This window comes from Trichoplusia ni, chromosome 20, assembly GCF_003590095.1.
Source record: "Trichoplusia ni isolate ovarian cell line Hi5 chromosome 20, tn1, whole genome shotgun sequence".
Lineage (NCBI taxonomy): Eukaryota > Metazoa > Arthropoda > Insecta > Lepidoptera > Noctuidae > Trichoplusia > Trichoplusia ni.
In genome coordinates this window covers 5,795,643-5,819,583 of record NC_039497.1, presented here as the reverse complement: position 1 = coordinate 5,819,583, position 23,941 = coordinate 5,795,643, and the positions used below count along the sequence as shown (strand labels likewise).

The window sequence follows — 23,941 nt, the reverse complement described above, 5'->3', positions numbered from 1 at the left end:
TTACTCCCACTGATTGCAGTGAGCCGTACACGAATTAGGCCCTTTTCGTTTTTTTCTTTTCATCTTAATGCCCTGTTCATGCGTTCAGACCTTTTATCGGAACATATGCATGTTTCTGAACGCACCGGCCGACCGGTTTCGTTCCTTTGCCTTTGAATTGAAACGCCGCGCCGCGTTCGAAATTTAAATCAGTCTGCGTCGAGCTATAGACGAGAGAGGGTGTGCGCTTATTATTTCTAAATATAAAATATGTTTACGATTAACCAGTGTTTACTAATAGTGTTTTTGTGACTGAGTTGATTGAATATGACATGATATACCAGTGATATTTATTATTTGTGAATTATATACGATGGCTCGGATTTTTTGTGTGCTCCTGCTTGTGTGGCTGGTGTCCGCTGACCAGGAAGAGGGTGAAGGTGGCAAGTGCGAGAGGATCAAGCTGCCACTATGCCAGGATTTGGGATACAATTGGACTGCCATGCCCAACCTGATGGGCCACAAGGATCAGAAGGAAGCTGAGGAAGCGGTAAGATTAACTTTCTAGTCATTAAACTTAGTTTAAACTTTCGGTAAAGTTCGGACTTTGTAGAAATAACTGGGTATTCGTAGGAAAACAACTCAACACACATAGATGACTGTAAAATTACATTATTAACCACAGAAAAACATCAATAAGAAATGTAGAGCCAAATTTTCCAACTTTCCAAAACTTTTCGAAGTAACTTTATCAGAATTTGAAACCAATTTCCTTGAACATTTGCACGGACTAGGGGTTTGTAGCGATATATCACGTATAATGTTATATTGTATCATATGTTGAGGCCACCCCATTGTAACTGGTTGATTTACAATGATAGCTGAATAGATTTTATGGTTTGTCAAACTGATATGGGACTTGTAACGCGATGTTCCCGAGGGCCCTATTGTTGACTCTTGCTACCATATTTTTAACGAAGGGTGTCCGTCCCAATTTTCGCCCTTGTTTCACATTCACACGGGAAATCGTTGTTATGATATATCAAGACAGATTCATAAAGGCCATTTCTATTCTAAACGAGATTTGTTTACAGTTTTAGAACGTTTGTTGTGTTAACATCTCAGCGGCTTCCTATATTGTTTCCACTTAAGGAGATCTTATTTAAAAAAAACAACTCATAAAAAAGTATGTTTCCGTTGATAATCTAATTCGTGTTCCATATAGAGTCTTCGCTATTGTTTACGCGATAAATTATAAAGAGTGGGCGTCGGACGACAGACGTGAGCGATAACGGGCAGCAACTAGCGGTCCCTTATCGGGCGGCACATCAAAGCGGCAATCTTGTATCGACACCGCGCTGGCCGCGACCGGCTCACATCCAGCGCGCACCGCTCCGACCACCTGTTCCCCGCGATGTCGCGAATAACGATACCATCAAACTTCTCACTGAAGCTGAGAACTCAAGAACTGATAAAGTAATCGCCTCGCTCCGGCCCCCTTAATAATAATCCCACTTTCCGAGCTGTAAATGATATTGCAAATGACAGGATTAATGTCGGTGGTATGGCAGCATTAAATCAATAAACATACTACCGGCACTTTCATGCGCGTACTATCGCTGATAGCAATATCTTTACAACGGCATAACGCAAGAGTAACCATTTATTTTTATTTATATCCGTTATCGAGGCGCGCTATCTTTGCCTTAAGTGCCGATGTGTATCGGTTAATGCCACTTTATCACCGGCATCGCTTTAAAACTCAATATATCTGATATCTTTAGTTATATATGAATTTGCTAAGCCGATAGTGCAAGACACTATGGTGACGTTGTTTTTGTGTACATCACACATTAAACGGTTTGCGATAAAAATGGAGAAAAAAAATTTTTTTGTGAGGTTAGGTTTGGAAGTTCTTACTTTTCAAGAACTGTAAAGTCAGGAAGCTTTGTTTTTTCGTTAGTTTGAGTACTTAGACTGGTATTAAGGTATGTTAAACAAACTCTACCTGAATTAGCACAAACATAAATCTAAAATCACAAATTACATTTCCGCGTAATGTTATCAACAGAGATAACTTCTATAATAGTTGTACGTTATCTAGTTTTTTTGTTAATTAATGGAACTATTGGAATTCTAATTGGCGGCGTTTATCTTCGATCGGAGAACGATTGGCTCTCATGAATAATCATGTATCGTGCTCGTTACCATTTAAGCTGTATTAATCAGAAGTCAACTTTAACTTCATATCTTTATTTTTATTAAAAAAAACGCCTTCCTAGTACTTAATTTAATATTTCTGACGCGGAGGTTCCACAAACAATCAAGTCACAAGCACAAAGACATTCAGATTTAGGACAAGCATTTGTAGGTCAGACAAATGCTTGTCGGACGCGGGGATCGAACCCGCGACAAGTCGAGTGTAGTGTGTTTGGTTTGGTGACCTCAACCACTCGGCTATCCCTGCCGCATACTTGTATGTACATTTCTAATGTATTTCATTGCCTAGCGTGGTACAGAGTATGCTCTAGCCACATCATTGTAAATTTTAAGAGTCACGTTTTCATAGCTCTGTGGTCCATATTTCTCAAAAATATCCACGACTTTCGACATCCATAATCTCGCGGCATCGCACTCCCACGTGCTTTTTTATCTTTACCCAAATGATCTAAGTCGTTGTTTCTTGAGTTCAGAATAGCGTTACCACGACACAAAAGTGTTGTCTTTCCAGAATTCTGTAGCTCCATAACTCCATCTGTATCTCGATTAGAATCTCTGAGGTGAAGTAGGCCGGTCCATTCACGAGGACTGATGTTCGCCGGACGCGGGCCGTTCACCTTTCGTATTGGGCAATTAATGTTACATTTCTGGGCCGATGATTTGTTACGTGTATTATCGTAGAAACAATTTAATGGCTGGTAAAAATCGAGTTCCTAACTTGTAAGTGTTATCTTCTTGTATTTAAAATTCTCGTGTCTCGGTGTACGAAATAGAAATCCTCCGAAACGGCTTGACCGATTTTCATGAAATTTTGTGTGCGCATGGAAATCGGACAACATTTTTCATAGCCCTATTTTTTTATTCCCTAGAACTAATTCATATTGCAAAACACTAGTAAACTTATAAAACATCATGTTTCTAAACTTGAATGTCTTTACACAAACGTTTTATTTCAACAAATACAATTTCCTCCACATTTTTTGTAACAAATTCAAAATCCCGTACAAACAGTCGTCCAAGGCCAACAAAGACCGGCTTTTAGCTCTGGAAGGTGGTAATGAGCTAATTTTGAGGCACCCACACTGCTCGGCTATTAACACTGTGTAAAACTAACAAACCGCTTCGGCTTTAATACCGCCGTAACAACTAACGTCTATACTTTATGATGTACTGTTGCAATTTGTAGCCTATAAAGCTAATTCAGGTATTTCTGCCCAGCCAGTTGAAATAACTCCGACCGGGAAGTCTCAACTGTGAAGGCACGTTCTTTTGAAGTCAATCCTTTGAACCTGTTGTACAACTTACCTGCCAAAAACAATGAGTTGTTGTTTTTAAATATTCATAAAGCATTATCTCGCAATACCGTTTCGGTAATATCTCTGACAATAAAACAATCAAGTGTGTTTAAAGAGCAATAAAGTTGCGCACATTTTGATAACCCATTTCCCTATAACATTGGTTGCTTTGTGGCCGTTCAAATTGCCGGCGCTTTTTTCGTCGGTTGTTTCGCTGGCACCAGGTACTGGAGGTGTTATTGAGAAGTCCCCGGTATTCTTTGAACCGGCACCCTATCATTAGAGCAGGTATGCGTGTATAATGTAGCATCATAAAAGGCCGGGTGTCTCACGGATGAAAGAAAGTTTTTGATGTTGTTAAATCCTCTTTCGTTATTGTTAAGCTCGTTATTTTCGTCCGTCGCTTCCTCGGGATCAATGATGATGGATATCTTATCTTGCTCTTCATTATCTTTTTCGTTGCATATGTTTTTGTGTCATAATCTACAATGACGATTTCGCTTGCAGGTCAGTTGATTCATTTGTAGCGCTATTTGGTTAAATCAAAATGTATAGGAATTACGAGTGGTCCATTCTGCAAAATCCTCAATTCGTTGTTTTTTCTTTATGTTCTTTTAGGAATGGGAAACTAAATCTTAATTTATACATCTGATGGAGCTCGGAATCATATTTATTGGTTGCGTCGGACCTGTTTTTGAATAACTTAGCACTTTTTATAGTAAAAAAACTGGGCACTTTGTGCGGCCGCCTACCTGAGGTAATTAGGGGCGGCAATTTGTGAGTTCTCCGCTTCGTTTTTGCCGTTTTAACTGCGCAAGCGCCGCGGGGCTTGTCTTCGTCAGTCGGAGCCATTCTCAGCCTTGGACTCAAACTATCACAGAGTGAAACAGATCTATAATTATAGGCCTTACGTGTGATGCACTTTATGATGCATGACTTTTGATGTTCTTGATGATATTTACAGGAAATCATAAACTTTTCTTCATATGATTGTTAATTTCGGAGTTAATTTAGATTCTCATAAAATGTTTTCGAGATACAATAGGCGCGGCGGTAACTTGGGTATTAATTGTAATTAAACCTCTGTTAGAAGTCGCCGCAAATCCGTCACGCATGGCATTGAAAGGGCGAACGATTCTCATATTAAAGACGTGCACTGCAGGCCATTTTAATTGCACTTTAATTGTACCGTTAACAATCACAAATTACTTGTAATAAAGTCGTAGTTAAGTGCGTTGCGGGGGAGGGGCGCGGCGGCGCGGGCGGTGGGTGGCGGCGAGATCAAAGGCGCGCGATTACCGCACGATGCGCGAGCGCATTCGTTTCGTTTTATTGCGTCGCTCGGTGCGTCGACCCGCGCGATGCGATCTGGATGCGTTCACTATACCTACTCGTTGCCGGATCGATGGCGAGCTTTTAATTGTAGATCGCTGTCGGCTTTTTGTTTTATTATTTGTTAATTGATGAGTTGTGTTTAAACCTTTTTTATAGTTGATTATTAAGTGTAACTGGTTTTTGCTAATAGGTGAGCAATTCACTTATAAATTACATTTCAATGCCTTTACACAAAAAAATAAAATAACATTTTTTTATAAACAAGGCAAACTACTATCTAAATGATTTTATCAGCATAATTCGTACACGCGAAATTTCCTAGAACCGTAATCGAACCCCACAGCCTTCAAAGGGCCGAGTCATAGGCAGGAAGGGCCGGTGGGAGGCGCGAGGAATGTTGCCCAATTAGATAGATTCCAACTCCCATCCGACACGCCACAGTCATTACGAACCTCGGATTACAGACACATTTACAACACGCCACGCCACACAAGTTTCCAGTTTTGCATTACGTTACTTTGTTGTTTGACACATTTAATAAGTACCTAAGTCGTTAAGTTAATGTACGCATTAACGGCAATGCTACAATTGCAATTTCTAATGGAATTGACAGATTTTTATAATGATCTTCCGTGTTAATATTTTGTCGCTTAAGTAATTCTAATTGTATGTCATCTACTTATCAACATAGTTTGATGATTTTTTTTGTTTCACCAATTCGTGGCGTGTCGTATCGCTAGTATGTTCCGCAGTAGGTTGCGCACCACTCACCCGTATCTAAATAATGTTCAGTTAATGATCTACAGATATTGTCGACGTTGATTGATATTTTTATCGACGATAGCTCGATCGCTATCTCATGATATGTCGGGAACGAATAAAATAAGTACTTATCCACTTATTATTGTCAGTCTTTTTCGGTTTTCGCAATTTATATATTTCATTCATATTTAAAGTTTTTCATTCATACTAATTCATGAGCTCATTGCTACGGGATAAGCACTTACGCATTTATGCGATAGCGATCTTTCCCAACCACTTACGGCGTCACCATTCATTAGTCGATCGAATTACCGACAATCGATAATTTTAAATTGAAATCGATATACGTGAATGCTCACATTCAAGTTTCTATAGATCCGATACTTCGATATAATTGTAAAGGAAAACGATCGTGAATCGAATCACAGCTAAACACGGGTCACTGCTCGCCTCTATACAATGTAATCGATTAAAACAGTTAAAAAGGTCGCCGGTATTGGCGAGTATTTAATTCAACCCGTGCCTTTTAGAGGATGCTCGTTGGGACCGGCGCGCGCGCATAAATAACCATTAAAAACTGTTTATCTCTGCTCACGACAACGCTGACTCGTTCTCTTGTCAATTACACTTCCACAGGGGACGCATACGTTAACTGCCATACCAGTTGAATGGCTAAAACCTTTTTGTTTGGCGGCATCGGGTTTTACATGTGTTTAAAAATAAATTAACTATCAAATGAACACTAGAAATGCAGGGACACGCACGCACCGCTTAATTTATTCGGTATACTTGTCAATTAACGAGAACAACCATCGGGAATTAACATGCATATCTTTCGGAGCATATAGGTATCGTTCGGAGACATTAAAAGACAAGCCATTTATTAATTTATTCGAAATAATGTATAAAGTTGATGGTTATAATGAAACCACATTAAAGGGAGATAAAACGTTAATGTTTTAAAGTTATGGACATGTTTAAAACAGTCCGCTTAAGAGGCAGGCCGCAGCTGACAAACTTAATTCACCGTCCCATAGAAAATAAAAATAAAAACTGAACCAGAATATTTTAAGCATTCAATAATTGAACTCTACATTTTAAAAACTTGATTTCTGCATTATCATTTCTCAGTAAACACTTACAGAGTTCACAAACCAGTATCCCTTCACAATACTATTAATTATATCTGTGCCGGCTGACTGCGATATGCCATTGACCGCTCGCTATGAAATAATGAGTGGAAAGCAATAGAAAGTCATTAGTGCAACGGCTACGGCGGGAGATAATCGCCGCAGAATGCTATAAATCCAGATTTTTATCTAAAACCAGGTATTTATGAGATCTAGAGATCTTTAAATGACGATTGAGATTCTTGAAACTATAATCGCTTTTTTGTGAGCATTTGTCGAGCTTTACGCGGTAGTTTAATGTTTTTGCATAGGAATTGCAAGATTATGCAAAGATGCCTTTTAATAAAGACATTACCGATTTGTTAATGACAGTTGGCTTTTAAATGACTGCCTGATGCTTATTCTGATTACTTTTTATTTTTACAGAGAAATAAAAACGTTGTTTTTTTAAACATCTGGCCAGCAGTAAATAATCGGAAATAACAATAGATGTGGCTCGGCGGAATAGCTTTCAGTTTTATAGGTGGCCATTTCCTTACGACATAAATTACTCGGTCACTGCCTCGCTTGCCAGATGAACTATACCATCTTGAAATGTCAAATTCGTACGATTTGGCGGCCATCTTGAAAAGTAATAGTCTGTAAGTTTTTTACGTGTGCATGTATTATTGGCAAAGGTATTTGGCAAGCCGGCCTAGACGTTGTTTGAAAACAAATAATGGATGTCAGTGCGCGCAATGTTGACACAGACGATTTTATTTGAGGTCGTTACTGAACGACGTTTCTGCTGTAAATATAAAATGTTTTCTTGGAAATTAGTTTTCAAATAGCTTTATTATTAAACCCAGACAGTAATATTATTCTGGCGCTGTCTAGTTTCCTGTTTTATTGTTTTACTTACATCTGCAGTACATTCATATAATGTTGAAAAGTTTATGATAAATACTTATCTAACTCTCATTACACAGTAGGCAGCTACCAAAACACACAGACAGAAGCTCACGGAAATTTAATTTTATAACATGAAGTCTACGATAAGAATAATTTCCTCCAAATGCTATAAAACTAAGTACTTTATTGTGTTTATTCAAAAAGAAACAAGAATTTAAGAGTGAATGTGTCTTGTGCACGTCCTAATTAAACGTTATCAGCTGATAACAGCTGGCGCCGTCCGCTTGTAAACCATTCACTATACGACTTTTATCCGGCGGTCATGAAACAATTGTCTTGTCGACTGCACCTCGTATTAGCGGCCATTTGCTTGCTAATTGCTGTGATCGGACACCTTGACTAAGCTAATAGGGATGGGTAATAAATGATACTATTATGTTTATATTACTTTCCTGGCCTCTTTATGGTTTTGAAAAGGTTAACTATTCAACTGTTCAAAGTACGCCTATAGAATGGGCGTTGTTCAATGACATTGATCGATTCTGTCTCTATTTCTGGGTACAAATATGATTGCGAAGAATTCCTGTTTTAACCTTTGATACTCCTACTAGTTTCGGACCTCACTAGAGTCCTTGGTCATAAGCTGATGCGGCGGCGGGCGCGTGTCGTGAAACATAAACCTTTGCATTATTTAATTATGTAATATAAAATGTTATATTGTTACACAGATTTACAAACGCACGTGAAAAATAAGGCATTTCGATTTCATGTCCAAGCTTGTGTCGTACTGTGAATAGCCAGCTTTATTCGTAGAGATACGCTAATTATCTCCGTGGCCTGCTATAAAAAGCTGAGATGTGAAATATTCAGTCGAGCACTTAACTACTAATTGTGATTTATACAAGAAAGACCATAAAAGCTTTTTAATTAGTAGATGTCCGTGGTTTAACTATAAATGTACTCTTTTAATGTTAAGACGTAGCAGTTAGAGCATAATAAAGCAAGATTATTAATAATATTGACTGTGATCAAATTTAATTTACGTAATAAATCCAACAAAACATACGTGAAGTACTGAAAAGAAAACATTCAAAAATAGTTTATTTTTTGTTAATGGAATATGAAACTAATTTATCGTCACTCTTTTAAATTAATAAAAATAATATCCCATCAGATCATTCATCAAAGGAGTTTATAATACTTTAATCTGTCTTGGTCATGTCAGCCATGATGTCCATAGGCGGAAGACGATTCGTCACTTCCTTCACATTTGTGACGCTTCCAAAACTACTAAGACATGAGTTTTTACGAGCTGCCTAACGACTGTGACTGCCAGTAGAACGGAACGTATTATATTTATATGTAAATATATAGATATAGATAGATTTTAATGTTTACAGTACTCCAATCATTGTAATTGTTGCTTTAAATCGGGTTAGTTTTATAATAGTGCAAAATTATTCAATACTCTATGAAAAACCAATACGTATTTAGGAATTAATTAATAATAAAAAATCTTATTAACTTAGTGTTTGAGACAAATTCAAACATACCTTAATGTCGTTGACTTGCCCTGTCACAAAAAAACACTTGAAAAATCAAAGAATTGTAACTGGCACTACTGGCAGACACAAAAATATTCATGCTTGAAATAATTTACATTTATTTCACAAGCAAAAATATTTCACACGAAATAATATTTTAAATTAACATACATCATACCTACATAGTTTAGATTTCAACACGATACATTTAACACGACATTATTTTAAACGAATGCTACGTGACTTTTGCCTAACCTTAAAAAAGTTTAAACTGTCACTTTGTTATGTTATGGCCGACAATATAATCTGTCATCAGCCACAAAAAAAAGTAATAAAAACATGTGAAATACTTTATTGTCGCCGGCCAGTAATCTACGCAAAATAAAATGTGTAATAAAAACTACATAGTGATCTAGATTTTAAATTGTGTTGCTTGTAGACTATTATTTTGTTTTTAAAAGCTTCTTTATTTAAATTCGACGTCACAATTATAAAAATTGAAATATTTATTTTATCTTTGTATTTAAGCTGAACGCAACTTTGAATGTTTGCATATACTTTTATTATATTAAGAAAAACAGTTACTATATATTATTAAGTTCAGTATCTGTTCTCCTATTGTTGCCGTGGGAATTTCGACTGTTCTTCAGACAAAGTCGCGATGAAAGTGTAATATAAATAGCTTGAGTTCCCAGCTCTTCTGTCATCAGTCAGGCACTTAAGCCATTGGCTTTCGGCCAGTGCACTTGAATTGATGAATTGGTGGCCATGCACATGGTGTTCAAAAAACCAAATATTAATTTGTCGTGATTAATTGATTAGTACTATTTTTCACGTTCATCTCAGTTTATTAAGTTTGTTTTCATTTTGAAATGCTAACTTATGTAAAAATATTTTTAGTTCATAATGTTTCATACTTTTTTATTACTCCGATTTTATTTATCCAAAATAATTATCTATTTTCTTTCTGTATCTTAATAGTAAGATAATTTTATCGTGTTCAACGATTTATTTAAATATTTCTCTCAATAGACAGCCCTCCAATGATATACAGTGTGTTGACAAAACGATTCACACACGGCTTATGACCCGCTAAGTGCACATACAAAACGACCCGCCGTTAACCGCTTTTAAATATTTTAGCACAAAATGTAAATACTTTTAATATTGACGACGTTATTCTATGTAAATATGTCGCGGTACACTATAAACGGAGCAAACGTTTCGGCGGCGTCTTTGATGTTAAAACGAACTGTTAGGTGTGAAAACGTTTTATCTATTACTGGAAAATGTGTTTTTACAATGATATTGTTGACGTTATGTTGACGTTGAGTCATTTTTACACCAACGTAAAGTTATGATGAAGAATTATATTTTTTGGTCCTGTAAATATGCATTAAATTTAATGTGGATGACACTTAATATTGTATGTCCATATCTGCGCTTAATACACCTAACAATACTATTTACTTTTTGGAGTAGGTAGCAATAGGAACATTGAAAAAAAATTATATTTTACATTTAAATCATAAAGATAATAAGTTGATTCTAGACAAGTCACCACTCAGCATTATAACAGGACAACTTTTAGCAGAAGACTGACAGAAAACTTCTTACTACAACCACACTTTTAGACTTAAAAGTAAAAACTTACGCGACTCACAAGTTAACAACGGACAAAACTTATCATGAACATAAATCTTTAATATGTAATATTACCGGCAAGCAGGGGTCATCACTCCGTACAGAATTCCTTTAATATCTTCATGAATTAACACGCATCAGGGAACAGCCGCAATCACGGCCGATTGTCTTCAGAGGAGCCGCCGAGACGAATCTCACCATCTACAACATAAACGCACACAGCACAAGCAAAAAACAACCTTAAGTCAACCCAATAGAGTCTTACAAAACCGCATTAAACAAGAGCAGCTCAAAATATCATTGGAGGTAGTCGTGGTGGTAGTGACAAAGGATTTTGGGCTTTATTGTCTGGGTGTTAAGGTGTATGTGAAAGGTGTTGGGTCTGGTTAATGGATACCATCAGTGATAGTCACGAACGGCGTACGATTATTATGAATTAGCCACGCTTCAGCGGGAACGCGCAGTTTGTTCCCGACTGGTCGGAACACTGGTAGTTATGGATACAGTTCGGTGGTAGCCACTTCTATGGCAGGTGAACTAAGATTTTTTATCATTGGTTGAATTTAATTCGACCGATTTGTTAGAATTTCAGCAACTTTTCTTTTTAAAGTGTCACTTTTATTTATTTCATAGTCAATTTAGTAAGAGTTTCATCGATAAATGGAAAACAGGTTGAAGAAGATAAAGTAAACAAATAAAACCATGATATCATAAATTAAACCAAAGTAGCTTAGTCTCTCAAAAATATACTTATTATAAACTTTCAAAAAGCTGAAAATTTCAGCTTTTTGTTGCATACTTCAACATCACATTAAACTAAAAACCGAAAAAGAACTCCCCACCTCCTTACAGCAGTGACTAATAAAATAAACCTAATTAATATTTCACAATAAAGCTCTATAAAACGCAACCCTACCGCTCTACATACACCACTTCGATATCCAACGGACATGTAACTGATACAGGAACATTCTGCTAATATCACTAGCCGGACACCAGGTGTCGCCTGTCGCCATTCAGAACCTTACACCTTCATTGACGTTATCCAGTGACGGAATCTGAGTAACATTAGCAGTGTAACTGTAGAGGCTTTCATGGGACCCTAGCGTTCGATAATGTAAGAATGTTTCCGTTGTGCAAGCGGGACGGCGCTATATAAGGTGTAATGTGTTGTCTCGCTTACTCATGTGCAATAGTTTTTTTTATGTGCTGTAGTAGTATCTAAGTAGATAAGTTGGTTGGTGTTGGTTAAAACAAGAGCAAACAGTTTTTTTAAACTTATATGCTTGTACAATACAGTGAACCTAAAAGGAACCTTAAGGTGAAGTACCGAAAAGTCATTTTATCTTAAGTCGCTTATGACTTTTGTATCCTATAACTTTCTTCAAGCGATTTGATTCGATGTCGCTTAATCGATTAAACCAAAGAGCATAATGTATTCAATATTATCTTAAACAGAGATAGCAAAATAACATTCGTATAACATATTCTAATTAATACAAAAACAGTCACGAATAAATGTTGAGAATCTGCATAAAATACAATTAATTAAGATGTCAATGTGACATAATGTCATTTTAATTAATAGTTGTCAATAAATCAGCTGGAGGACATTAATTTAATAGGAAATAAATCTCCGTGTATCACCCGAGGGGACCGGGGTCTATACATCAATGAAACACACTGATTAACGAAAACAATAGTTTATCAACCCATCCTGCTTTGATTAGTTGAACCAAACTAATAAAAGAACGAATGTCGGTCGTAAATCGGCGCGGGCGCACGCTGCCCTCCCGCGGCCGTTGTCAGGGTGAGATAGTGCAGTGGAACCATTCGGGACAATTATGGAAAGTGTAACTATACAACTAAGTATTTGAGAAATTTTGTTTTTGGTCAGTTATGAAACTTCAGTTATTTTTGTTCCTCCACTTTTTGGTTTCTCTGTGCATTTTGTACAAGCTTTTATTTCCAATTTTTGGGTCTTTAGCTCTAGTTGTGACTTAATAAATAACTTAAAGTAAAGAAAGAGGAGAGGGTGGATATTCGACTTACAGGTTAGACCGAATGGCAAGAATTTATTCTATCAAGGAAATGGGAAATATTTTTTGAACATGAAAGTTAGAAGATTTGATAATTTTTGAACCTTTTGCTTTGCTATTCCTCACGTTAAAGCCATGAACCGCCAATTAATCGGTGATGAGGAACAGAGGGCGCTTTCACATTTCAATCCCATAGTTTACGGTGCGCATGCGCCTCGAATACATCAGCGGAGACGGAAGTGCGACTTGAAGCGAGTCAGCTGTAGAAAGTAGGCCGATGGGAGATAGAACAACATGCTTCAAGTACTTGCTGACGTTAAAGCGCTATTTTGGCAAAAGAAAATACATTAGGTAAATGTTTAAAAATAGTCTAGTGCTAGTTTTTGTTCAAAATGGGGCAAGATATAACAAGGTGATTGAATCAATTCCTCTTACCCCTTTGTAGCTACTTTCTATCTCTCTGTATATACAGAGATTTCCACTTTGATACATTGTTTTTTTAGTTTGTATCGTAGTTCATCATTACATCCCAAATTAAGAATATTGTCAGACTATAACTGAAATAGTCAGTAATAAATCCAATTAGTTTTGTTTATTGATAGCTTTGCACAAATTACTGTGTAAAACAATTCGCAGAAAGCAGTTAGCAGTAGTTTGAAACAAGTCATTTACTGCGTCAGGAAATTACTCTGCTAGTCTAATTGTAGTTTTAATGGCGAGTAGAACATTCGCTGGTAACAGAAATTAATTAAAAGAAAGTGCAGTAGATACTTAAAATGTTGCATTTCTTATTTCTTCTTACACAACAAAAACTTTGTTTGTTTGTTTGTTGTAAAAGCATCTTTTTACCCAATCAATGGATGAAATTTGACCTTAAAGTCCCATAGTTAATCATTAAACTTGAACCACCAATACTTCAAATACGGATAAGATATACATATATACTTAATAATCTTCAAAACTAGTCATGATTGAAGATTATTATTACCTTATGTAGGACGAACATCTAACACCGCTTTCATATCTGTACATGGTTAATATACTTAATATTGACCACTAGAGTCGGCAATAAAATCTAAAACATTCCAATTACATAAACCATAAACACTCATTAATCATAAAACTACTGGTCTATGGAAGCCGACGAAATATGTTCGGTAACTTAGAAAATCAATTAAACTTGTAACCAATAAACCAATTTGGGGCAATATAGAGAGGTGAACAGCCTCTGTGTGATCGCTCAGTCTCTCTATACTCTGTGGATCGAATTGCGTAATATGGCGGTAAAGTAATTAAAGAATTTGTTGCAGTCGCTTTGATGGTATCAAAGTAGAGTTTATGGAGACTGCTAAATTGCATGGTTTTATGGTTAAAAACAAGAATGAATAAATGTCTATATTCAATGATATATCATGACTCATGATGAAATAGAATAGTACGATTTAGATACGACTATTATTAGAATATTTCGATACGACTCTTTCAATGACAAAAGCTCTCTAACTTCGACAGCAATTTTTTTTCTCTATCAATTGCCATCACTTTTATAAATCATCATTCCTCTTCTAGTGACAATATTTCAGAACTAGTCAAACAAGAACTCGATTTATCACTTCCAAAAAAAACCAATCAAAAGTCTTTCTTTATGAAAATACTCGGATTTGTATATAAAAGCGATTAATTCCTTAGTATCGATGGATTCGCGCGTGGTGCGCACACGCAACTTGGTGCACAATCAAAATAAACGGTTGTTGCGTTGTTTTTATGACGCCGCGTCACTCGCCGGCTCGCTGTGTTTACGCGCCGACAAAAGCTTTGATGTTACTTAAACGTAGGGCTGGCGATACTGAAAATCTATTTATGGAAAACAATTATGCCGAAATAAATAAAATCTTACGGGAAAGATTAAGTTAGTTAAAGTCCGCTACACGCTGGCGGGTGTCTCACGAAAATAATACGGTTTCAATTAATTATGTGATGTGTATTTATTATATAGCTACATATTATTTTATGAAAAGAAATCCAAAAAGTATTAAAAACATCAAATATCTAAAATAAACCCACATGGTCAAACAATTGTCTTTACTTTCAAAGTAATTCATAATTATGTGCGTACGTATGCGGCTCACTAACAATTTCTATATTGTAGCAACCCTGCTCCGTGCGTAAGGTTTTATCCACGCAACGCTAGATCAAAGGGCTGGCGGGCCTAATGAAGTGATAAATAGCAGTGGAACCATCACCCGCTATAAATAGATATATAACATCAATTGGAACACCCTGTACCCGTGAAAGTGATGCATTTTATCATAAGAACATTGTAACAATGACATACGTAACTTGGTAGATTATAGTTTGAAGTCGTGGTTTTGTCGGTGACAATATTTTTGCGAATCACTTCGCTTGCGTTGGATTTCGAGGAGTGCAGAGTGCAAGAAACTTCTAGCGCTTTTGTTACATATTTAATAACTGCTTTGCTCTCTTTAATCATAGCATAATGGTGTATATTCCTTTCTTAATAAAAGGGCTATCTACTTATTACTTTACTAGAATATTTGTACGATCTCAACTAACTAGCTCTTGGCAGTTGAGTCCATTCATTATTTTCGATTTCTTAAGGAAATGCCAATAATTACACAAAACTCACCATAAATGAAGCATTTTTAATAAATAAATGTAAATAAACTTATCATATTCTTGTTCATTCTCCTGATAAAAACTTCTTGAACTTTGTTCATACTAGAATGTTAATGAACTAATCAAATCAAATATTGTCATTGACATTGTATCATGTTTATCATAATTATAGTTTGTGAGTACAATTGGAAATAAGAGATTACATTCGTGTGAGTCCTGACCGATATTCATAACATACCTATTTATTCTTATAGATTTTCTTCCAAAAAAACAACTTGTCATTTTGTGGATCGCAAAAACCTGACCTGAAACTAAGAACAATGTTCGAGCTTAATTTTCATATGGAGTTAAAAACCATTCTATCTATTATTATATTTGATTGCATCAGCTAATAATACTTCACAAGTTCAGACCATACATGTATTAATGCAAACGTTCGCTAAAACAAACTCCATTACCGTTTGATATCCAACACTCTCGCAAATACAATGTCTTGCGTCATAAATTCGCGTACTTCACGTTTGTAAATCGATCCAGCTATTTGAACCAGCTAGTTCAAAGTAAACGCAAGGCGGTCCGTTTGATCGTGTCGCGGCGAGGCGTGGCTGGTTCCTTTGATGTGCCGCCATCTCCGCCATTCAAATTAAGATGTGTACATGGAACAAATATGTAGTTTGGTTTAAGATATTAATAGATCATACGAAGAAATATGTTTGTTTAGATAATATTTGATTTAGGAGTTCTGCTATTGATTGTAGTTTGTTTTACTTGGTATTGCGGTGGATGTGGATTGATCAATCTGGGTTTTATCGTAGAGCTTTTAAGAAATGTATTGTTCTTTTGGTACAGCAGGTATCATACTTTGTTTCTTCTATGTTGATACAGTCTATTGGTGAGGGTAAGATGAGAATTTATAGAAAAGTAAAGTTACAGAATCTGACTCTTGTGCTCGAAATTTAATTCTTCAACGTCCATAATATTAGTTGTAAAGCTGTATCCGAGTGTCATAAGCTACTAAAACTAATCCACTCAATCCATCCTTGACTAACACATGACGTGAACCAAAAATTACCATTCGCTTAAACTAAAACATTACAAAAACCTCTATATTAACCTCCCATCCCAACAACAGAAGGGTTGTCATCTAAATCCAAATACCACCCGGCTAATATATTTATAAGTCTCTCATCTGTGGGATCTGCCTCCGTAACTACCCAATACCACGGCCCCAATTCTGCTGTTTACAATGGCCGATGAATGAATGGCGAGTGGATTTAATTTGAAATTATTCCTATTCTCTTAAGCAGTTTGCGAATATAATAAGTAATTGGGAGTTAATTGTATTGACCTTGAGTGTACCGTCCCGTACTGAATTTCCATTTTTTTGTGGAAAAATTCTAAGTCTAAGTTTTAAGCCAAATTTCAATCATTCATCGGCCATTGTAAATAGCAGTATCGGGGCCCAGAATAGGGCCCTGCTAGGAATGTCCTGCCACTACCGCGCCGTCAACTGTCCCGTGAACACATCAAAGCCGCGCCTGCGCCGCTACGCTTCGTGTGCTCTCGGCTATTTTCGTAACATGTCGGTAATTAATTTTTTGTCATCCCCTTTGTTGTTCGTAGATGAAGTTTTGTCGTTTGAGTATGTAGTTTAGTTAGTTTGTGATGTTCTTACGGATATAGTTTTATGGTTTATATTTTGATTTCAGTTTAAACGTCTTATAGAAAATGTTTAACGTTATAGAACTATGATTTCGTCCTTTTAATAACCATAAACCTATAGTTCAGAAATGATTGTCCCATTACACGTATTTTGCGTTTATGTCCAAAACCGTAAAACTAAGTAATTAAAAGGTGCAGTATTTTTTATTGTTATTAGCACATTAAAACCCTAATATACCTTAATAAAATCAAGTTATTAAACTCTACAAACTCTAGCGGAAATTCCTCTCCGTAAATTTTTGTAACATCTACAATTATCGAGCAATAAATTTCAACATACTTCTTGTTTCACCTCCACCTACCCGGCTTATTGTAACAGCGCCCATTGAGTGCTACTCAAATACAACCTCCTTTGTCCAACGATGACGTCATCAATCAATCCGCCGCCACTATCGGTGTTTACCCAAGCAAATAAATAATACGACTCCAAGAACTAAATACTCAATGGCTTAGCCAAAGTAAACAATTGATACAACTTTATTGAACACCACTTGAACCTTATCACCTAGACTTAAGGTTGGTATTGCAATGTTTGTTCGGGTATTATAATCTTGGTATTTATATCAATGGGGACCCTTGTATGTGATCCAAAAACATCCGATGCCTCTCATATGGGTAAATGTTTATTAAGGCGACGTAACTACTTACAATCGTTTTAAACAATTGATGTTTGTGAGTGCTTGATTATTGAATTTGAATAATAATAATTATGCTTGAATTTAATAGCTTTAGCTCCTGAACACACGGTCGTTAAGCGATATAATTTTTGACTTTTAATTTCTCACCATACAAAATCTCGAGCCGAGAGGTTGCCCCGCAAAAGCATTACAAACAATTTTTTGTTTTTGTGATGACCATCTAACACATTTTGCTAAAAAAATATTTGCCGCTAACAATGCTTATAAAAAAGGCTTTTTAAACAATAACAAAAAGATTTAACTTTTAACCATTATTTCCGGTAACAATAAGGGACAGGTTTTTAGGATAATACATAATAGCATTTAATAGAGCTATTTTTAAATGGCATTGAAACCAATTTAAACTTTTAAAATCGACAATTTAATTGACCTGAAATACTATAAGTGACGGAATGCGATAATTATTATTCTTAAAAAGGTTGCACCTGTTCTTATAATAACTCGTATGAAACCTTTGTTTATTTTTAAACTACGTATTCTTAAAAATTAAATTATTTTTTCTGTGATCAGTAGGAAAATTAATATCAACTTACGGCTACGTAAACGAGAATCTCGCGGGAAGGGGAAGAGAGAGAGGTATACTTAAAATACATAATATTCAGACCGACATGGCCTTAACAAAAATATCTTAAGTGCCGCCTAAACCTTTTCGGAAAGCAAGCAACGATGTTTGCTCACAATTGTTAGCTTAAAACGAAGCGTTTTGAAAAAAAAACACGAAAATATACTTCACCTTTGAGTGCGATCTACCGTTCTAATAGGATTTACTTACGCAGGTAACTGTCCGGTACTTCTCAAATCCCGATCGATTTGGCAAAAAAACTGGAGTGCTTTTATTAAGTTTTTAACTATCGTGTTTGTTATTATATGGGTAATTTTGGATGGTGTTTTGTTCAGGTTAAGTAGAGCTACTGAGGTATGTTTTGATAGTACTTAAAGACCAGCTTATCCCACAGCTGGGTAAAGGCATCATTCTATATAGAGATTGTTGATGTTGGACGGACAATAAGAGACATAAGTTAAATGTTTTGTGAGCCTTCCACAATGTTTGGAAGTCTCCAAAACGGTGGTTCTAAACATGATTTTAAAAGTTTGAATTTAAAAAATGCAAACATTTTATTATGAATTACTTAGTAGCAACTAGAAAACACCACACTATGGGAGCCAACGGATGGACGGCGTCGTCGTGGGCGACCTAGGAAGCGGTGGCGAGACGACCTTAACGCTTACCGCGCAGACTGGTTCCATGCGGCCCAGAATAGAGAGTCGTGGAAGGATTTGGGGGAGGCCTTTGCCCAGCAGTGGGACACAGTGGGCTAGAGAAAAAAAAAACTAGAAAACATCACATAGTGATGTGATGACAATTAAACATTCCCTTTTTAAGCAAGCATTGACAGTTTTACTTAAAGTGTTTAATACTTAGCAGTATAACGTGAAGGTTTCTACATTAATATGTGTTATTGGACAATGTATTCGTCGTAATAGTCTATCAGCAGGCCCTAAAGATGAAATACTATTTCCTTTTCAAATAACCGGTGACCCAGAAATCGAGACTTTTGATTTTCGACCGTGAGAATGATGTCTTAGTTTAATTTCTTGACGCACAGTTCTCGTCAGGAAATCCTTATGGCTTTATGAAATGGTTAAATATCTCTTGATTACTGACATTAGCGAACATTTGCCACGATTGCGGAACCTCTCATCTTTGAAGAGGTGTTTAATTAAGACATACGTTAAAATTCGACGATACAAATATGTTTTTTCCGTTTTAAATAATATCTGTTGTTTTCAATGTTCTTTATGTAAAAAACATCTGAATTTTTTCGCCATTTATTTCTATTTATGAATCATACTCATCGTATTTATTTACTTTTATCACACTAAGTAATATTGCACTTGCAGAAGTATGGGAATGTGTTCATATGTATGTTTACCTTTTCACGCTCAAACAACTGATTAAGGTAAATTAGGAATAGAGATAGCTCACACCTTGGATAAACTTAAGGATACGTCTAAAAGACTTCTTCAAAAGAGGATACTGTTTTTGCAACTATAACTAAAATCTAGGCAATCGAAGCCACGAATAACATCTATTTTCAGAAAAAACGAGTTAATATGAATAGTACGGGTCTGAAACCTCTCAATATGTAGGTCACAAGTCTCACTTCCCTATTTTGGCACAGGTTTGCGAATAAAACAAGTGCTTGCGATATAGGTTAAGTGGGATTACGCTATCACAGATTATGTCGAGCGATGACCTTTATGGAACAATCAGTTTACAATTCATTTGTAAATTACACGTTATCTTCGATTAGATAGAATCGTCGCATTCCCAATTATCTGATGTTGGTGGCAGGGTGTAAATAAAAAGGCGTAGGTATGCAAAAGGCAAAAGAAGGTACATTATGTTGGTTTTAGTTGGTAAAAGTATTTAACTTCATTAAACTCAACCCAAAGCTGGAAAAGGAATTTAATGTTTTCCCAACCGAAAAATAGTGAATCATGATTTACTTGCTTTAAGTATTGAAAAATGCATATATAAATGAACATTCAAAGCATCATGTCTTAATGGCGAAACTTAACGGCATAGGTACCTTTACAAAACTAAGTTCACAAGACCGCATTAGTGTTGCGCCAGCAGATTGGAACACAAATCAAATGCCAAATGGAATCGAAGCCGTCATTATCCGATAGCTGGAATCGGCGTAAACTCAAATCGACGTATTAGGGGCCAGTTTTAATGGCAAGAGACGTTTAAGCTGTTTAATGGCCCTGTTAAACAGTTAGAGATAAGTTCTTTAGGAAAGAATGGCGAAGTAATGGTGGAATTGAAATATTAACTGTCGCCGTACAAGGAGTAGTGCGTCGTTTGATCGTTTCAGCAGTAATTGGAGAGGTCAGAGATTGATTGCTGTATCTGCTGTATTGTAATTACATAATTAAAGAGGTTCCTCTCTAAAATGCTAGTTAAGTTTACTTTTAAACGATGTGTTTTCACAAACCAGCGCGTATTTAACGATAACAATATCATAAAAACAACCGCGACCAATCAAACTAAGTATCAAATTGCTAATAAAAACTCAACGAAACCAAAGTGATGAGGTAATTACCATTGCAATAAAAACTAAGATGATATATGAATATCTAGCTTTTTATACCATTTAAAACGTAGTAGCAATAATAAATCGCAGTCACAAGAGTTAATGATCAAAAAACTTTATTTCAAATTAGTCGATACGAAATTAGTTTCGGACCGTCATATAATCCGGCCCAAGGCCGGTCGTTTTGAGAAATAAAGTTTTTGCCGTGCGCTGCCTCCGAGGCAATTACCTACAACAATGCGACAGACATTGAAAAAAACCTTTGGAAACGCTCAGCCGACTGAGATGAACGACTGCTTTGAGCGGAATGAATATCTGTGGTTTATATTGAAGTATTTGTGGTGCATGCATTGTTTTGGACCGAGATTTTGAAGTAGAAAGCGATCTATACTTACATCTATGTAACTAAATGGATAGATAATTTCTAATCATTCATAAATTCATCTAATCACTTCTCTATAGGTGTAATTGTTGGTAGCTACTTAATATGTGAATATAAAAGTTATAGATGGCAGGAAATGTGAAACTTGAGCATGATATAACTAGACACTCGGTATCCGTTACAAGGTACAAGGAATTTAATAAATTGGCAAGCTAGTAGCGTGTGAGGTGAAGAAGCCGCCAGTATCCAGTTACAACGAACTGACCGAGAACGTTCCCATGTAACGTGAATAGAAATATGAAATCAATAGTTGCTATTATATCAAATCAATTTAAATTCCAATCGGACTTTGCGCAACTAAAATTACGCTCTGAAATTAAGTTTTAAAACGCCAATTTTAAGCTCGTTAAGAATCATCAAATCAAGTTATAAAATCAATCTTGATTTTCGTATTTAAAACCCCAAACTGAGTCCTCCGGCCTTTGATTCGATAGCGTGACATCCGCTCTCGCTCCAACAAAAACAAGTCTCTCCAACGACCTTGCTATTGTCTTCCAACCTGTCATTTACTGCTTTTTGCTCAACCGTTTCAAGCTCGGAGGCTTGGGAATACTGCCCTTTGTGAGGGTTTACTATAGCAAAACAAAATAACACTTCTCGACAAACTTTCGAGAACGTCAAATTATATTTTATCCTGCAACCATAACTTGAGAGTCGCATAAATTGTTTTCTTAAACAGTTTTGAGTGTAAATATTCTAAATAGATCTGTTTTGTTGTTACAGATGATGACTTTTGCGGGTATCCTGTCTAGCGGGTGCTCTGTCCACGCGCGGTTCCTGCTGTGCTCGGCCTTCGCCCCGCTCTGCTCCGAGGAAGTGTCGGGCTCCGTGAGCGCGTGCAGAGCGCTCTGCGAAACTGTCGTCGACGACTGCAAGGACCAGCTGAAGCAGATGCTGCCTTCAGTGGTGCTCGACTGCTCGGCGTTTCCCCTCCGAGCTGACCGCAGGCTGTGCATGCGGCCGCCTAACGCCAGTGAATCTGAACCCGAGCCGCCGCCGCCATCGCGATGGCCGTTCCATGATCATGAAATAAGAGAACACGGCTGCCCTCCAGCTCACACGCGGGCGCCCACCGGGGAGTGCTGGCCGGCTTGCGGACAACACGCCAGATACAGTCAGAGCGACAAAAGAAAAGCAGAAATATGGATGAACACGCTCGCCTGGTTCTCCCTGCTGTCCACATCGTTCGCTCTACTGACATTCTGCGCGGAGCCGTCGCGGTACAGATACCCTGAGCGACCCGTCGTGTGGATGGCGGCCTGCCACGCTATCGTGGCTCTGGCCTACGTAACACGAGGCTGGCTGGGATCCAAACTGGTCTCCTGCTCCGGGTCTACCCTCGCTGTCGACGGCTTAGCTTCGCCGACTTGTGTGGCCTTCTTCTCACTCACGTACTACTTCACACTGGCGGCGGACGCGTGGTTCGCCAACGCATGTGTCGCGTGGTACCTGACTGCAGCGAGTGAGTGGTCCACTGAAGCGTTAGAGCGTGCCGCAGCGTACCTGCACGCGGTGTCGTGGGGCTGGGCGGGGGCCTGGACGGCGGCTGCCCTGGCGCTAAGACGGGTGACGGCTGATGAGCTGACTGGAACCTGTGGAATCTCTGACGCGGCGGCGGCGGCGCTAGTGGGCGTGCCGCGCGGCGCGCTGCTGGTGACGTCAGTGGCGCTGGCGCTGGGCGCGTGTCCCGGCATCATGCGCGTGCGGCGCGCGCTGGACTCGCGCGGGGCCAAGCGCGTGGGGCGGCTGGCGGCGCGCGCGGCCGCCGCCGGCTTGCTGTACTTCATACTGGCTGCGCTGGGCACCGGGGCGCGGGTTTTAGAAGCGCGCATGAGAGAGACTCAGAGTGGTTTAGGGTTAGTGGTGGCGTTAGACGCGGAGCGGGTGGAGGCGGGGTCGGGCGCGGGCGTGTGGGTGTGCGTGTCGCTGGCGGGCGGCGTGGCGGCGGGCGCGTGGGCCTGGTCGCGCAAGTCGGCGGCGGTGTGGCGGCGCGCGCTGTGTCCGCCGCGCAAGGCGGGCCCAGCGGCGCCGCCGCTGCTGCGCGCGCACCCGCCCTACTACAAGCGGCCGCTGCACGTGTCGCGCGTCTGACCCGCAGCGACCCGCGCGGTGGACTGGACCGTGTGGAGTGTGAATAGTGCCTGATTATGCCTTCTGTGAAGGCGCTCTCGATATATTTGTACATTTTGTAAATAATGTAAATTTTATTAATATACTGTTGTTTTTTATATAAACACTTTCGTTTTATTATGCTTGAGACTCGACTCGATAAACTCTTTAAAAATCCGATGTGATAAGAAAATGAAAACTAATAAGTTCGTAAAAAACGAACTGTCATCTTAAATCTCACACACTACGTGATTAAAGTTCAAATCCTGAATTACTGACACATTGGTTATTACTGTACTCAGTAGATACAAGTAAACAACCCAACCCGAAAGTAATCTTACATCGACAAACATATTTATGAAGCAAAAACATTAAGCTATTCATTTACTTCAG

General features: G+C 37.9%; 1 protein-coding gene across 1 annotated transcript; it reads left to right on the top strand.

The window, feature by feature from the left end:
* The first annotated feature begins 5 nt into the window (after window positions 1-5).
* On the top strand, window positions 6-23,673 carry LOC113503892 (frizzled-10-like). Its single transcript, XM_026886027.1, has 2 exons — window positions 6-529; window positions 22,163-23,673. The coding sequence occupies exons 1-2, from the start codon at window positions 353-355 to the stop codon at window positions 23,528-23,530; spliced, it is 1,545 nt and encodes a 514-aa protein (XP_026741828.1). The 5' UTR covers window positions 6-352; the 3' UTR covers window positions 23,531-23,673.
* The last annotated feature ends 268 nt before the right edge of the window (window positions 23,674-23,941 follow it).